The sequence below is a fragment of the Gallinula chloropus genome (genome assembly GCF_964237585.1).
Source record: "Gallinula chloropus genome assembly, chromosome: 5".
Lineage (NCBI taxonomy): Eukaryota > Metazoa > Chordata > Aves > Gruiformes > Rallidae > Gallinula > Gallinula chloropus.
In genome coordinates, this window is record NC_140090.1 from 60,476,988 (window position 1) to 60,494,778 (window position 17,791).

The following is a 17,791-nucleotide window of genomic DNA, read 5'->3' on the forward strand; positions in this document are numbered from 1 at the left end:
AGAGAGGGGATGATGGAAGAACAGCAACAAGGAGTAACTATCTGAACTACATCAGGGTCTACCAAAATATTTGCACGTGACTGCTGCATGCAGGCTGGTGGCTGGTACTCTAAGGATGTTCATTCATGGCACTGGCCAAAGGTCATTGACCACCTGAGACCTTTGGCAAGTACTTTCAGGTTTCACCACTACTGAGGAATATCACACTCACTGATCAAATGCAAAATATTAATCCCTCCCCTACCTTCCAACCCCATGACTGCTGCCAGCAAATCTGTTTCCCCTTCACTGCAAGCTGCTCAATGAAGTTCTCCTTAGATACCATTGAGCGGGTTTTTTTAGCAAAAGCAGGGCAAGCCCCACTGCCCTCATGTTTTGGCCATCCAGCACCTACCCTGCTGTCACACTGTGCAGGATAAAAAATGAGCACCGCAGCCCACTCTGCTCTCCACCTTCTTGTGTTTGCAACCTGATGCAGTTGATGAAATGTAGATCCCAGAGAGACTTTTTGGAAGTGAGTAATACGCACACACATGTGCTCCTTCAGGGAACATCAGCCTCCAACATCTGGGAAAGGTGTGACTACTGTAGTTCCTGCTCTCTGAGCCAGAAGAGCTGAGCTGGAACAAGAAGTGACCATCTACATCTGCAGAGCAGCTGACTGGCTAGGCCGGAGGGCCACAAATATCAAAGCTCCCATTTCTCTGAGTGCACAGTAGACACATGCAGGTACCCATCCCAAGGAGCAGGGACATTGGCTTGCCTGCTTTCCAGTTGTGTGGGGTTTTTTTAATTTCATAACCCACTGATTTTACAAAGCTGCCCTTGACCTGCAACTTGGTTTCCTCAGTGACGGTAAAGCAGCTCCCAAAAATCCCTCATTAAGCAGCAGTGCTTTGAAAGATCGGACAAGGCCAAACATCTGGCTCCCTTTCTCATGGAAATGCCAGGGGATGTTCCTCTGCCTGATGCTATCACACACTCACTAATTTTTCAGCCATGATGACATTTAGATGGGCGGGTCGGAAGTTAGAGGTGAAAAGAGACTGGTCCTATTCAAAAAGTTTAATATCTTCAAAAAGGGGAGAAGGAGTCACCTAGGCCAGAAAATCTTCATTTCCCTGATTTGTAGTCTTAACCCATAGCTTGACAGGTCGGAACAATAGGCAGGGACACAAAAAGGGGTTTTGCTCAACCAAACAGCTCCTAAGGGTGTTTGGGAAGGTGAAGTCACTACTAGCAACAAGATGCATATATTTCAAGGCACAGGTCAGCATGGAATCTGGCAAAGTGATTCCCATCAGGAAAGCTAAAGGCATTTTAAACTACTACAAAAAAGCACCACTGAGCAAAACTGGCAGGCAAACGCACACATCTGCCTCAGAGGAATGAAGAAAACAAATGAGAGTCCAAAACCTCTACATTGCTTCTTCCTCCTCAAGCAGTTTTGATCTCTGAGAAACCCTCCCCACACACCATTGTGCAGCTACAAAGGATCATTACACAGGACGTTTTAGTGTCAATTCTGCAAAAATAGCTAATATCCTCCCACCTGTCCCAACATGATGCTGTCTGAATTCTTCAGGTGGGCAGAGAGAGATGCCTATAAAAGGTGATGACCTGCATGAGATAGAGAAGAGATCTGGACTTCTATTTGCAGAATAAATACACTTTCTTCCTCTCTTCAACTTGCAAAGATGCCTTGCCTTGCTGTCTATGTTGGAATCTGCTAGGATAATTTCAGCTCCCAGGATGCTCTCAGGACCCTCAACCAGGAAATGCATGCTGCCCCAGCAGAGAAACATCTCAAGGAAGCTGAGTCCCATACATATTTGTTCTAATGACATCTTATCCTCTGGCATCACCACTGATCTGGAGTGGCCACCATTCCAATCCATAACTCACCAAGATACATAAATGCTTTTTCTCTGCACAAAAAAAAAACCCTGTTTTAAACAAATATAAAATGACAGAGTGAGCTGTAAATCATTTGGAACACGTACTACATGACCATGACGACACAGGACAAAGAAGATCGCTGCCCTCAGCTGAACCACAGAGAAGGTTTCCAACCGCCCAGGCTTAATTCACCTAAGTGCAATTACACAGTACCTGGCAAGACTGCATAATTACAGAACAGGTACTAATGCATCTACCACCAAACACTACTCTGCTAAATCATCATGAAAGGACACCTAGCTAACTATCCAACCCTTGCAGAGGAAACTCTCCAGACATGCTGAGAAAAGCTGGCCTTTCAACCAAGCTTCTAGAAAGGAACAGAGGCAAAAAGCTAAATAGAAAAGGTGAATGTTTCAGCAGTAATTTCTGAATTAGGTAGTCGAGTGGCAGCTACTTACTGCTCATCAGCTGGTTACTGATAGTACACCTTTTCAAAGGTGCAGCAAGAACTGAATGGGATGACATAAAGCAGGACCATTCTTAATTTATAGTTCAACCATTCCTGCACAGTTAGCACAGCCACACAGACCTGCTGCCTTTAGCACAGCACAAGGACATGCTGGTTTAAAGTATTTTGTAGTGACTGTACTCATCAAATCCTCAACCATGTAGTCACACCAAATCCAGTATTTACTACTATGCAACACAATGCATCTTGCCTTGCAGATATTCCTTCAACAAATTTCATCTGGTTTCACCTGGTTTGGCACTAGCTATAATCCAGCAGATACAAGCTTTGGGGAATTAAGAGCTGTTTAAACCAGCAGGGTTTGAGAATGGAAAAGCTACACCAGTCCCAACTGCGTGACAGCCACAAGCAAAATCTCCAGTATAATGAGTCAAAAAAGCTCTGTTTCTTACAGACACAGCAGTCAGGCTCATACCAATGCACACTTCCAACTCATCTTCCACCACATTAGCTTTTTTTTTTGGAGGAGGTGGGGGTATGGGAGTGGGGATATGTTCTCAGGCTCAGACGGTTACTCTCTAAAAGCAAAGCCATCTGCCATTCAACTTCTGAATTATGTGGTATTTTACCTACAAATCCTTAGCTTGATTACTGAAAAAAGTCCTCCACCAAAAATCTCATTCAGGCCGTGCTCGAACATGCGACTGAAGTCCCTTGCTTTCAAACTCCTGCATGGTTTGCATTTTGCAGAAGAGAACTTTTCAAGCTACAGATTCAAATGACAGCTGAAGTTGCTCATGTGATTAAGTACACTGTACCCCTTCTCTTCAAATGCAACCTGTGTATAAATTTTGATGCAAAGCAAGAAACCAAACAAAACCCAATAGATATTTGAAGAAAATTTGTTTAATAGGCTTAAAGCTCAGGTCATTCTGCTGCCAAAGATTTAGTGAATGGCAATAACCTCTGCTAAAGCTTTGTGGAAAGAAAAACAAATAGAAAAGTTTTACTTTGCAAATGGAAACTTGAGACTCATAAGGGTCCTCATTTTAAAGAAAGTTGCTTTGTAGCTTTTAGTTTGACTTTAAACTCAGGCCAAAGTGGCTTTTCAATTTGCCTCAAGAAATCTGAATCTGTAGCCAGTGCTTCCAGCTATGAGAATGAAAAGCCTGCTTGGATTAAGTCTGACTCAATCAAAAAAAAAAACCCACAGTGCAAGACATCCCCATTTTATGTTGGGTTTTTTAAGTATTTAAACAAATCAATCCCTGAATCTATGAGATAATTTTCCAAGAACTACATCTTGTTCAACCAAAAGCAAATTAGAGAAAATTATGAGTGATAAAAGATAAGAAAAGCCAGTTAGAACTAGCACACCTAGAAAGTTATATTACTCGTAAGTTAAGCAGTGATCCCCAAACATCCTCTCTACATGATTATGAATGTTACATCCTGCAAAATTACAGCAACTCCCTCATTCTGCAGTATCTTCTCATGGATGTTTCACTACCAGCAGAAGGCCTTATTAAATTTTCTCCTTCCAAGCATCACACTTCCCACACCTCCCTTCTGAGTCACTGCAGTTCATGCCACAGACTCCAGACTGGGTGTCACCTTTGCTCCAAGCCTCTCTTTACATCCTCACATAAAACCTGTCCTGAAGTCTGGCAGATTTCTTCTCTGAAATCTGGTTTTCTCTATTAACATATTCAGCTAAAACTTTTGCATAAATGTTCACTGCTAAGATCTCCACTTTAAAAGGATCTTTTTGTTATGATGGATAAATTTATTCTCCCAGTTGTATCTGGGACCCCAATGCTCTTTTTGTCAATGTTTTCAGACCCCAGATAAAGCAGGACCCAGACTATTGGTCTTTAGTACATCACACATACATAAATGGGCTCTCTGTCAAAGCTCTTCCTGGTCTATCAACACTTTGACAGCAGAAACAGGGATACAGCCCTCCCCAATCAGCAGAAAGCACTAGCTTCTAGCACCTATTGTTTCATAAATATGCAACTTAGAGCTTTCTTCTTGTTATCTCACACCATGATCAGAGAGACTTAGGGATACATTAAGGGTCATTCCTGGGACAGCACCTATATAAACAACTCAACAGAAGTTTGACGGTTGGTGTGCAGAGACCTTGGTTTACCAGATATCCCTCTGCCACTTGGCTAACTTCTAGTCCCCCCTCTGTCCATGGTCTTGTACATTTCATATGAACAGAGCCTACACCCTTCATTTTAGACAGTACATGAGAACAACAGCAAAATACGAGCTTTGGCCTTGTCCCTCTTTCCCAGCCTGCTCTGCAGATGTTCTTAACAGATAGTAGAGAATGCTGGAAAAATCTAAAGTCCTAAACTGAGCAGGAATACAGGCAAAATACTAATAGGAGACACATGTTGGGCAGATTCACAGCTCCAGCTTGAGCATTTGATGGTCTACATTTCCTGAGTCTCTCTCATCAAAGGGATGATTAAGGTGCTCTTGAACACCAATGCCTTCCAGATAAGCCATACGTCTACAATAAAGGTAGAGCCACCTCCACAAGCCATATTTACCTGGGCATTTGTACAACTTCCTTGCCTGAGCGATGTCTCCCTGACTCAGGCGAATACGCTGACCAATAGTTGGCCGGACCCCATTATCATCACGACGGGGAAGGATGGTGTCGAGGAAAACCCCTCTAAAGGGAAGAACAAAGAGACAAAGAGCAGTGAAGTAGGGAAAGTGACACAATGCACAGAAAGTCTTCCTGGCAGGCCACCCTCACCATCTCCTCGACCACACATCTCACACTAACAAGCAACTGCAATGCAGATTGTGATAACTGCACATCTTGAGCTGCTGTCGTGGTTTAACTCCAGTTGGCAACTAATCCCCACATGGCTGATTGCTCACTCTCCACTGGTGGGATGGGGGAAAGAATCATGGAAGAGTGAAAGTGAGAACTCATGAGTTGAGATAAAGACAGTTTAAACAGGTAAAGCAAAAGCCATGTACACAGGCAAAACAAAATCAGGAATTCATTGCCCACTTCCCATGGCAGACAGGTGTTCAGCCATCTCCAGGAAAGCAGGGCTTCATTACATGTAACAGTTACTTGGGAAGACAAACGCCATCGCTCTGAACAGCCTCCCTTCCTTCTTCCTCCCTCAGCTTCATACACTGAGCATGATGTCAGATGGTATGGGACGTCCCTTTGGTCTGTTGGGGTCAGTTGTTCCAGCTGTGTCCCCTCCCAAGTCCTTGTGCACCTCCAGGACTGGGGTGGGGTGAGAAGAAGAAAAGGCCTTGGCTCTGTGTAAGCACTACTCAGCAGTAACTAAAGCATCTCTGTTACCAACACTGTTTTTAGCACAAATCCAAAATATATCACCATACTGGTTACTGTGAAGAAAATTAACTCTCTCCCAGCCAGAGCCAGCACAGCTGGCCTTCTCACTGAAGCAGATAGCTTCCAAATGTGCACGCAAGTCTGCCAATCCAGTAAATTCCTCTTTTGATATATCAAGATTACTGCTGCCTGTGTTTGAGTATAGACACATTCCTTCCCATAAATCAGAAAAGGCAATGAAATATTCCTGCAGAAGGCTTGTGGCACATCTGGATCAGCAGGAGCACAGATTGGACACTTAAGTCAAAGGAGCAAATGGAAGGGGAGCTTGTTCAGTAGCAGATGGGGCTGGGCTGGCAGTGACTTCAGTTGCCACAGACAAGAGAAAAAGATCAAGTGCTCTATTTTTGTTCTGCATGAGTTTCCAAGCTAATAACTCCATTTCTCTCTGCCTCTTTATCCTCGCTACTATTTCTTCCATGTGGTAGTTCATACTCAGGAGGTCTCTACTGCACTTCTGATCTCAGTCCAGAAAGGATTTGAGCTCACTTTCATGAAAATGCAAAGTCTGTGCATCCAAGCAAGAGCTTGAATGTAAGAGAGACCCCAAGGCAGTGTTAGGACTGCAAGGCTGAAGTGGGAGGGAGGAATGAGGAGCCTGAATTCCAGGTTGGTAAATCCAAGCTCTCGTGGCCAGGCTGTCTACCCACAGAAATGGTTTCACTGCACCCCGAAGGTCTAACAGACTTGGAGGTGCTAAGGCTAAGAGCGAGCTTGAAACTTCTGCATCAGCTCTAGGAGGTAGACTTATCTTTCTGAAGGGTGGGACACAACTGTCTGTAGAGTCCAATGGAGAATCAGGACAGAAGCAGTAATTTTAGTGTTGCCTAGTCCTGAGACAAAAGTCTTCAAGTATGGCTTAATCTCTAAGTACACCAGTAATTCTGTTCATTAGGATGCTCAGGCGTGTGAGAGCCTTGGGAAGGAGACTGAGAGGGGGATATTTTGGTATTGGTTAAATTTTAAATAAATACTGCAGGCAGAGTATTTTGATCACAGCTGTCCAGAGCCAATGTTCTTGAACAGAAAATATTCTATTAAACTTATTTTGTGGGGGGAAATAATTTTGTAAATATTCAGACTGACACAAGGAATAGATGGGAAAGAATTTAATCTGTTTTAAAAACTAGAATACATTTTTACATGAGGGATGTTGGGTTTTTTTTCCTAGTGGTAGAAAAATTCCTGATCAGCATTAAAACAGTGCTTACAAGCTCTGAGGTGAGCCCATCAAATTTAGAATGACAGATTCAAGCTGGTGTTCTACATGCCAACTGCATGCCTTTGGCTAAATTTACTTAAGTTTATGTACCAAAAATAAATCCTCCAATTCCAGAAATACCATGAGCAGAGAAACAGGTTTTTATTTGCCCACAGTAAGTTTTCAAGCCTCCTCAGGAGTTCACAGAACTCAGCATCCGGCAAGGACATACCTCTGTGGCCAGTGAAACGTTTTCTGCAGATCTCCAGGCTCAACCATGGAAGAATGACAATGTTTAATAGAGCAACCACTATTTGCACACTCAAACTTCTGATTCTTTTTCCTATTCCAGCCCCCATAACTGTGTACTTGCAGCCCCCAGACTCCTGCACATAGCATACACCTAGGGAAGTATTCATGCAATCAAACAGCCCACAGCTTCAGATTACTTTGTGGTCCCTGATTACCTGCCAAACACATTTTCTTTCAGAAGGCTGTACCCTATGTTGGACCAGTAAGATTTCTGGTTTTGCTTTTTCCACCAGTGAATTTTGTGCTTTCTTCACATGCATTGCTGAATATGACCCCAAATTAGGAGGCAGTAAATATAGTTCCTCTCATTTTATAATCAAGGCAACTGAGAACAACGGAGAGTCTTTCTGGCCTAAACCACACAGGTCCCAGCAACCCCACCCAAACCCCACCTACTTAAGAACATTTTATGATATTAAGTCACACATTTGGTGAATGTGTCTAAAAACACCAATACTTTGGCTTACAAATTAATAAACACCAAACAGGCATCATTAAACAGATCAGCTCAGGTACTCTAACACCAGAGCTGTTCCTCCAAGAGGTATGAAAAGAACCCAAGAATCCTGAATGCACCCTACTGCTGCTGTCCAGGCATGGGCAGAGCATGCATCAGTACAACAATCAAACACAGCAGCCCACCATTGCTAGTAGCCAAGAACCAGAGTTTGAGCAGAGATGCTCTAAAGAGTCATTAGCACCCACATAATACCCTGAATGTGTAAAGCGTTAAGTAAACATCATGAAATTATTGACAGCTGGAGAAATGCTGAATATCCACTGTCCCATCTGAGGTCAATATAGAGGTGCTGTAGACACCACTCAAGGAAACAGAGTTCAAGGCAGGTTAAGCACTCAGCTGCAGGTAGCTACATTTCGTCCCAACAGAGGAGAGACAGCATTACCCTACTTCATACAGTAAAGCCTGTGGAGGATGTAAGTGTCTCATGTAGAATTAGGATGGTGTGTTGCCAACACATCAAGAAGATGCCCCTTGGCATGCAGGCAGCACTACCTGCATCCCGATTCAAATGGGAGCTTCACAGAGGTCATGTTTGTAACTCCAGGCTGTGCTGCCATGCCCATTAACAAGCTTAGTGAATTAAGGTAACCCACTATATGCTTTGGGCTCCGTGGAGGTTTAAGTTTTCTTATTGCTACCCAGCCACTTATGGGTCTTGACAAGAGTAAAATAAATTGTTTAATGGGACAGCAATATTCAATTTAATTTGCTGCTATGTCTGTAAGGAATGCACCAGGAAATAAAAGCCTGCAGCCGTACTCTGCAAAGCAGGCAACTTTCTGACAGGAACAGAAGTTCCCATGGTAAAAACTTGTCACTGCTGTAACTACAGCCTCTTGTGCCATACTCCTATTCCTATCAGCCACAGACACAAATTAGAAAACTGTTTGGCCATGAACTGGAAGTGAGCAGTGACTCCTGCAGCAATTTCCACTCATTGTGGCTCAGAAAAACTGTCCCTTGCTGTTCAAAGTACAAAGTTTAGAGTAAATAAAAAGGGCCTAGAGCCTGCAGCAGCAGTTAGCCATGGAAAACACCATATGATTTGCGATCATCAACATTCACAGGAGTCGTAAGCAACAAGGTTGTGCTATGAGCCATGTAAGAGTTGCTTCAAGACACTGAGTCACAGACGCAGCTCTGTGTCCTTCACCTCCTCACTCACTCCATCTCACTGGTGGGGTGCTCAGACCATCTGTTTCCTGTGTGGACCTTCTGGTGTAGGTTAATGTACTAAAACACCCACTATAGCTCTTCCCTCAGCAGCATCACACAGTGGCTGGCTCCCTAGCTAGCCACTGATCTTCACAAAACCTGCTGGAACTCAGTATCTTCATGGGCTCTGCTGCAGTTTTGGTTGCTATTGGCCAGCACCTGCAAACCTCAGTAAGGCGGGAAGGAGACACGCACACACTCACAAATCTCTACTGATTGGCAAAGTAAGCATCATTCCCTTAAGGGGAGCAGATGTCAAGACAGGTCTTGGTAAAGTAAAAGCTTGTTCCCAGCACTGCCTATTTACGGTGAGAGCACAATCAGTCCACAGAGGCACTTAGTGCTCAGTTCAATTACTGCACAAAGACTGCTGCTGGGGTGAGAGTGGGTCACAGAGACAAAGGGCTTAAAGAAAACAGACTTAAAAATCCTATTAAGCACCAATTTAAATTTAGAAGGACTATTGCCATTTTTATCCCTTTTTGGTCCAGCAGTGTTCTGAAGGACCCTGGTTTTCAAGAGAGACAGACTCAAAGGCATCCACAATATAAATGGCGGTAATAACTTAATCCTATTTTTGTGCAAGACAATTCTGACCATTTAGAGTCTAGCAAATGCTGGAAGGGTCCAGCAGATGCCTCAAGGAAAGAAAAATTGTTTGCTTTGGGTATCTGATCCAAAGAAACCTCCAAAAGCTGCAAAGTACCCTTGACCAGCCACCATCTCCCCTGCCAGAACAAGCAGCATTTCAGCAAGTTTGATAATGTCCCCTTGGTTGATGTGGAGTTTCAGGAAAAAAAAAAAAAGAACAAAACAATAAGTTTGGCAATTCCATACAACAGGGGAATGAGAAAATTAAAAGCACCCCAAGATGCAATTATTTTTTTGCAACAAAAAGTTCTCAATAGCATGAATATTTGCATTCTGCTTCCCATCCCCTTTACTCAAGGTATGTAGTGAAGGAAGGTTTTTAGGAAGGAGCAATAGCAAGATTTATGGAAAAAAAAAATGTAAAATAATGCAGCAAACCAGAGCTGGTCATCTAGCAGCTCTCATTCCAAATCAAGGATATAACTAACTACGCTCATTTCACCTCCCTATCCAGTAGAGATGTCTGATCGTAAAATGGGCTCTGTCCAGAGGGATGAGATGGGAGTCAATGGCAAACAGTCTACACAGAAATTGGCCAGTTAGTTGGAATAAGAACAGGACCTAAAACTACTCTATGAAGAGCCCAGTCACACAGGATCACAGATGAGCAGTGGTCATGAACTAAAGCACACAGTTTAAAAAAAAAAAAAGCCAAGAAATTAAAGATCATGAAATTAAAGATCATGATATAGAATTTAAAGTCTCCCTTGGCAAAATCGCTAGGGATTCAGAAGGCAATATTGTGACTCCAAAGCATGAGCTGGACAACTAAGAGACTTAAAGGTGATTTTAGCATTGTCCCCTTGAAGGTGGGCAGATACATCCACACATACATACATGCTGCATGGCAGCAAGGCATGCTATTGTGGCTTTGGAATGTCTCTGAGTTTATCAGCACTGGGGGAATATAGTGGGGATGGGAAAACAGAATTTCAACACATTTCTCTTCACCCACCTTGCTTTTTCAAATATTTTTCAAACTTTACAATGCTGAAAAGCTCACTGCAACTGCACGTATCTCTGCAGGTCTCCTTCTAGGCTCTGTGTATCCCACAGAGCTAATCACAACTATTGAAAAAAGTCTTAAGGACATGTAACCTTGTATTATCACCTGGAGAATGTGTTTCTAGCATAGTGCATGATGCTGTCAAAGTCATAGGTTTCTCCCAGTGAGTTCACTTCCCCAGCTTCCATCTTTAAAAAGTTGTACTCCTGACCTGTGATGCAAAGGGAAAAAAACAAATCACTTAAAACCCAAACAAACAAACAAGACTGCTACCTCTGGGTGTCTGGAACAGAAGGGATATTCTCCTTGTTCCATCTGGACATTCAAAATCTCTATCAACCCAGCTATTCTGAGCCTTATTCTAGCCAAGGACTATCTATGTTTCTTCTACGGCATCCCAACTCACAGACCACTATGGTTTTCCACAAGTCCAGCACAGGTTTCCACCTACCCAAAAGCCAGGAGGAATAACCAGAAGTGTTATTTTACCTTGCTGTATGTTCTCTCTGATGATTGTGACATGCTGGTCCCTGTCAGGCCGTGTGTGCTCATGCCAGAAACCCACCACATGACCCAACTCATGAGCCACAATACCAAACTTGTCACAGTTCTTCCCAATGGATATAGCCTGAGGGCCTCCGCCTCTGCGACCCACATACGAGCAGCATCTGGAAAAGAAACCCCACAAGCCCATGCAGTACATCAATGAGTTGGGGAAGTCTGAAACATAGAAACAGGAGGTGGCATCTGGCAGGGTCCAGAACAGGTCAGCTGTTGCATACACTATATATACTTAACATGTCTGTGTGTACGTACAAAGAAAACATGTAAGTGCATATCTGTAAAAATACATATATACCCTTTCGTATTATCCCAGGAAAAAGAATCCAGAAAAGCTCATTGCTTTCTGATCAAACACTAATTTATCCTGGCAAACCTTGCAGGGAGTAAGCACAGATCTCTGTGAGAGATTCCCAAATGCAGCCATTGGATTATTCTGACTACAGCTAGACTTACAAAGCCATCTATCAACGAACACAGATAGCTGCAGGGAACGTGTGTATCAATTACCCGCATGTTCTGTACGTGAACACAATGAAACTCTCTTCATCAGTTCTCTCCACAAACGTCACACAAGTGTGCTTCTCCCAGTGCCTCATTGCTTGCTTAAAGATAGCTCTTTGGGTTCCTGAAAAAGACATCCAAGAAGAGCAAACTGTGAAGGCCTAGCCTTCAAAAAAATCTCTGATGGTCTTCATCTGGAAAAGGGAATAGCCAATCTTTCCTAACCATCAGTTTTACACCCATAGATGCCTCTAAGAATCTGGGAACCAATGCCTACTATAGCACTAGCTTACCGTATCATACTTTTCTCTGCTTCTGTTCAGTGCACTAATTGCTCTAATTAAACATGTCGTAAACTTGGTTAAGCACATCAATGCTTGTGCATATGAGAAATGTCACCTCACTACACAGAGGTCCTTCTGGCAGGGCTTCTGGGTGTTCTGGTCTGTGCACCAGCTACTCGGTGGTATGCCAACTTTGTTCTCATGCTGCAACACAACAGCTCGACACACAGCTTTCAAGACCTAGGAATCTAATGGCTGCTGCAGATGCTCCTCGACACTAAGGCAAAACTGCCACCAGGTATTCAAAATTAGAAGCAAAAACTATATAGGAACTCATGGCAGTCTCAGGGCAGCATCAGAAGGTATTGAGATGCACTGCTGCTCTGTGCTTGAACTGAGGCACGGCTCAGGACTCACAGAGACACACCTGAGAAGTTGAGTATTATGCCTTCCTTTTGCACACTAGAAAGGAGACAGGCCACAGGACCTTCCCTCCCCTGGGAGCAGGATCACTCAACAGCATCCAGAACAGTCACGCAGGCAGCTGGGATGTGATGCCCCAGAGGTTCTCTATGTGGCCAGGAGCCTCTCTACCCTGCCTTTCCCACATAGCCTCTACACAGAGCTGCAGAGCAAGCTGCCACTCTCAAGAATGACTAGAGAGTGGGGAAAGGCCAGAAGCACATCAAAAAGTCTCAAGGAACACAGACAGGAGCTCCAGGGAGGGATTAAGCTAAGGAAAAACACAAAGCTGAATGTAAAAGGGGAACTGTGCTATGGACTGGCTAGTGCACAATTACTTATGCAACCACATACCCACCCTGCCTCAGGAGAGAGGCTCCCAAGGACCCTAGTCATTTGTGGGAAAACTCTGCTCCTGAGATCTCCCACACGTTTCGAAACACTCACCCCTGAGCAAACAGGGAGCAATGTTTTCACTACTGACCAGTGAAGTTTCCTCCGATCACATAGGGGATGACCCCTCCTGGCCAGATCCTCTCAGCCCTGGATGTGGTTGCCCTGCGCACTCTGGGAGAGGAGCGTGTATCCATCCCAGACTCATTTTTATATTCATTCTTCTTCGGTCTCCTTGCAAACGTTGTGTTCTGCCCGACATCTGCAAGACAGAGTGGCAACACTGTTTAAATCCTCTTTAGTTCCATGTGCAGCCCTTGGGTAATACCCTGGAGCTTCAGAAAAATAGAAAAAGCAAGATGTTAACCCAAACCAGAAGCTATAGCCAGATTTGCCAGTGATTCGTTTGGGACTTATTCTGTAGCAACTCAGCCCTTCTTGCCTTGGAGCCTCCCTATGCACTATGCCAAACCTATTCTCCCAGAGAAGAATAAAGGGACACCCCCCATCCTCTAGCTACCCAGTCTCTCCAACAGCAGCTTCACAGAGGGGGGCACAGTAGTTAAGGGGAATGGGAGAAGGGAGGTCAAACAAGCCCAGATATCACTGTGTATTCTCAGCCTGCCCTCCTCATCCAGATCTCTAGAAAAAGGTTTGTTGTGGCAGGCCTAGCTTCACAATGGCAACACCACTCATTCAGGTTGGATTTGGGAGAAGAGGACAGGTCCCTAAGACTGGAACCTATACTCAAGGCTTAAAAGAATTACACAGAACTGTTTGTTTCCACAAGCTAGGTCTTGAGTGGTTTGAACACATGCACAGATCAGTTTCTGCTGGAGAAGAGATTCTCGGGGTGGAAAAGGTGAGACATTCTATACTTAACACAAACGTCCATCCACGGTGATTCTCTTCATTTTAATAAAAAGGAACAAAACTACAAATGGGACAGCACATCTCATTTCTTGCTAAAATGGCAAAGAAGCTCTGTCTGTGTGGTGCTGGCCATAAAGCCTACCTGAGCAGTCACACAGACTTCTAGGCAGGACCTGTATCTTGCCCTACATCTGTGCTGTTGCAGCTCTGCTCAGATACTGGTTGCACCTACACAACTTCACTTTTAATGTGGTGTGGGTCTGATCCAGCAGAAAACATCCTCCATTCAGATATTCATGGTTGTTCACATCCTATTTGTTGTGCCATGGGTGATGTCAAACCTTAAAAGCAGCCTTAGTCCAGCTGGGCTTTACTAGCATGTGAAAGGATGGTGTAGCCACCGTTTCTTAGATAAGCTGCCTGTATTGCACAGTCAGCCCATCAGCTGGACTTGGGCAAAGGAATAATGGAGTAAATCACTACTGTTGAGGCTGAGGGGATCAAAACAATGGGAAGGAAATCAAGGCAGTGTGGGGGGACTGAACAAATGAACTTCAAACCCTCCCTCCTGCTTCACCAGGTCCAACCCTTCCTGCTGGAGGCCTCTGCCTGGAGCACCTCCCTGGCATGCTGGCTGTACCTGGCATTTCAGAAGCTGCCTCATCCTCAAAACAGTTGCTGGACCCTGGATAGCAGATGCTCTGAGCCTGGGGGTTCCCACAATGAAACAAGAGCTGCCCTCCCCTTCTTTGCATACACCCACTCCCCAGAGGTATTGCTGGGGCATTACAGGGGTCACAGCTGGAAGAAGGAAGAGGGTCTTGAGACACAAGTAATCTGGATACCTGCCTCCCAGTCACAAACTGCTTCTGGGACTGCTGAAAATCCTTGTGAATTTGCACACAGACAGCTTCTGTCATCAAAGGCAAGTGCAAAGTCATCTGCCCCATATTCTCCTGTGCCTGGTGCAGTAGGAGCTCTGCACAGAGGACTCCGGGTCCACATTTCTGTGCCACTATTTCCATTCCTAACCAGCAACAGATTTTCTTGTGCTAAAATTTTCTGCCTTTAACAAATGAAGTTTGTAGCGGGTCCTTGGAGAGGTCTGGCACACCCTCTTAGCAGGGATCTGCGGAAAGCAGGGAGCAGATGCCCTATCACCAGGGGGCAAAGTAAATCCAGACAGCAAACTTGAAGCGCTGCTTACAGCCACTGCCAAGTTGCATGAATGGAGATAGTTTCTTTAATGAAAGATAAAGCCATGCAGCCTTTCTAATGCTTGGTCTATCTGGACATAACTTCCCTTACTGACTAGTACTATTGCCAAGCTTGGGACAACCTAGACCTGGACCCTTTCTGAAATCCCCTCCACCCCTTCCTCCATGATGACCAACACTCAGGGCTTTCCATACACCAGCCATGGGTCAGAGACTCCTTACACTGCCCACAGCAACAACAAAGAAGATGCCTGGGCAAGGCTGGTCTCCTAGGCATGAAGGCACACATGTGTAACACAGCACAAAATGTGGTTTTACAAGGGATAAAAAAAGTAAATAAAAGATACCCAAAGGTCTGGGTGGGGTACCACATTACCCTTTTTAACTGCTTTGTTACTACGATCAGTTGAAGTGACGTTCTCACTTGACACAAGAGACTGTTCTCCCAGGCCTCCTGCAAAGGAAAAAGAGCAGACACATCTCCTGGTGAGTAGGCTGGCAGAGCTCTGACACGGGAAGAACAGCAGCTGTCAGTGATGCCATTTGTGGGCCTACAGCCACAGAAACCGGCTGCTTTCCCTGCACAAGGGAAAAGGACTGAGAGCCCGATAAAGCTGAGCTCTTTTCCTGGATTTTTCCTTAGCTTACAGTGACACCTTGCCACGCATGACCATCCTGTGCCTTAGTTTTTCCACATACTGAATAGGCAGAGCCCCTTCCAGGAAGGCTCCACAGGTAATACTGAGAACAGAAGCTCTACCATCACTACCATCCTCCTTATAAGTACCACTATTAAATCTCAAATTGGAAAAGGCACAGCATCAAGTCAAAGAATGAACTATATTCTGCTCTAGCAACTCTTACACATCAAGCCTGAATTCAGCTTCACCTGAAAAGTCCTCCTCTGTGATGATATATTGGTTTTATGTGGCAAAATAGCACCCCCCGGCTACCAAAACCTTGCCACTCAGATGTCAGTATTCTCTGGCTACTAAAGCAGGGAGAACCGTGTGATACCAGCTCCTGGGTACTTGTTGTGCCTCATCCAATGCCAGCTACCTGTCCCTTCCACAAGGAAGTCCCCAGGCTGGCCACAGAAGCGTCTCCTTCTAGTTCAGGCACCAAAACAAAACTGTTTGGTCCCATAGCAAGTGCCTCCCTGCCTGGCTTTCCTACTGCCTCCATGTAAAACTGACTCTTGATGTTCCAGTGATGCACAAGACAGCAACATGTCGCAGGAGGGATTTGACTGATTGATGTCACAGTGACTTGGCACAGAAACCACAGCAGTTCCATGTACCAGGACCGTACCTTTCCTCCAGACAGCACTGCTGCTTCCCTTCCCCAGCAGTGTGCTGTAGGAGAGCATTGCTGGCAGCAGGGTGCAGGGGCTGCGGAAGCGACTCCACTAAGTTCGGCTGTCTGGCACACCAAGAGCACCAAGGGGGCTTAGTGCATCCAGAATCCTTTACCATAAGATGAAGACTCAGGGAGAGACCCTAGCTCCCCAGAAAAGCCACACTGGCTAGGGAATGGAGATAGAGACCCCTGCCTACAGCCCATACTGGTCTTTTGACCGTTAAGGCACCATGAAATTTACCAACAGCCTAATATTTGATTTTAGTTTTTCTGATGCATGACACAGAAATAGGATCCCCCAGTGCTGCCACAGAAAAATACTCTAATTATCACCCAGTGCCAGAAACTGATTTAAAATGCATAACTTGTTTCCACTTCTGTTTCAGATGACTTCAGAATAGTTCTGGTCGCTATAAAGGAAAATACCAAGTATGAAAACTCACCTGTGCTGCAGGAAACACGCTGCAATGTCCCTCCATTACACAATGTCTTCTCTAAAGTCTGATTTCTATAAACTATTATATCCACCCTGGTACCTACAGGCCTTAGGTCTACAGACAACCCTTCCACTAGCAGTATGTTAAGGTAGAATTACAACCAGGTAACACACGAGACAGGTTAAGTTTCACTTCACTTGGCTACTGGGCTAGCAAGGTGCCAGACACAGGGAAGTTCTGCGTGCTCACAGGCAGCTCACGAATAACCACTTCAGTCAAAGCAGGTTTTAGAGCACTGGAAAGAGCCTGAATGGCATCTTCTGTCTTGATTTTGTAATTACATTTTCCTGTTCACAAAATATTTTCTAATTTTTCTTCCTACAACCTTCAACTTCTCCTAAAATGCCTGTTTTTAAACTAAGTCCCCCAATACCAGATAGCAAAGGGGGAAAAAAAACCCCAAACCACCAAAACCCCAAACTATCAACAAAAACCCAAAAATAACCCAAGCAAGATACCCGAGGGGAAGAGAGAACACCACTCTTCTTTCTATAGCTGTCTTTCTTCCAGGCTTCCTGGGCTTTCCATTTTGTGAGGGAATACAACAAAATCCAGGGAGCAACTATTCAGAATATAGAAACCTGGGCAGCAAGCCACTGAACAGTCACAGACCCAACATGGAAAACCAGCCCAGCATCTCTTTGGCAGGTAAGCTCTCCATACTGACTGTAGTAGGAGGGAGAACTCAAAAAACAGTGCCCCAGGTGAGAAAGCACTACACATGAGACAGCAAAATGCATAACAGATAAACAAAACATGCTTTGGGAATATATTCATAGACATAGGAATGTAATGCTGATACCATGACAGTTGTCCTCCTCCCTTCTGCCCCATCATGTTATAACAGTTCCCCTGTGAGCAGAAGAGAGGCTGGATGAGCTGATTTCTGCAGAGGTATTAGCAAGAGCAAGTTTCTACAGTCTCTGTGGCAAGGTAAAGCAGGAATAGTGTGATCAAAC

The 17,791-nt window shown here is 44.6% G+C and overlaps 1 protein-coding gene across 2 annotated transcripts in view; it reads right to left on the reverse strand.

The window, feature by feature from the left end:
- The window catches only part of TLL2 (tolloid like 2), a gene marked incomplete at both ends in the record, with an annotated part of 93,399 nt that overhangs the window by 23,754 nt on the left and 51,854 nt on the right, over positions 1 to 17,791 (reverse strand). The window contains 6 exons of one of the 2 annotated variants that reach the window (XM_084264367.1): positions 4,939 to 5,063; positions 10,788 to 10,893; positions 11,172 to 11,350; positions 11,754 to 11,871; positions 12,978 to 13,148; positions 15,353 to 15,430. In XM_084264367.1, coding sequence (XP_084120493.1) covers positions 4,939 to 5,063; positions 10,788 to 10,893; positions 11,172 to 11,350; positions 11,754 to 11,871; positions 12,978 to 13,148; positions 15,353 to 15,430 — 777 coding nt within the window. Of the gene's footprint in view, positions 1 to 4,938; positions 5,064 to 10,774; positions 10,894 to 11,171; positions 11,351 to 11,753; positions 11,872 to 12,977; positions 13,149 to 15,352; positions 15,431 to 17,791 lie in introns of those variants that run through there. The other variant, XM_084264368.1, reaches the window with a different exon arrangement.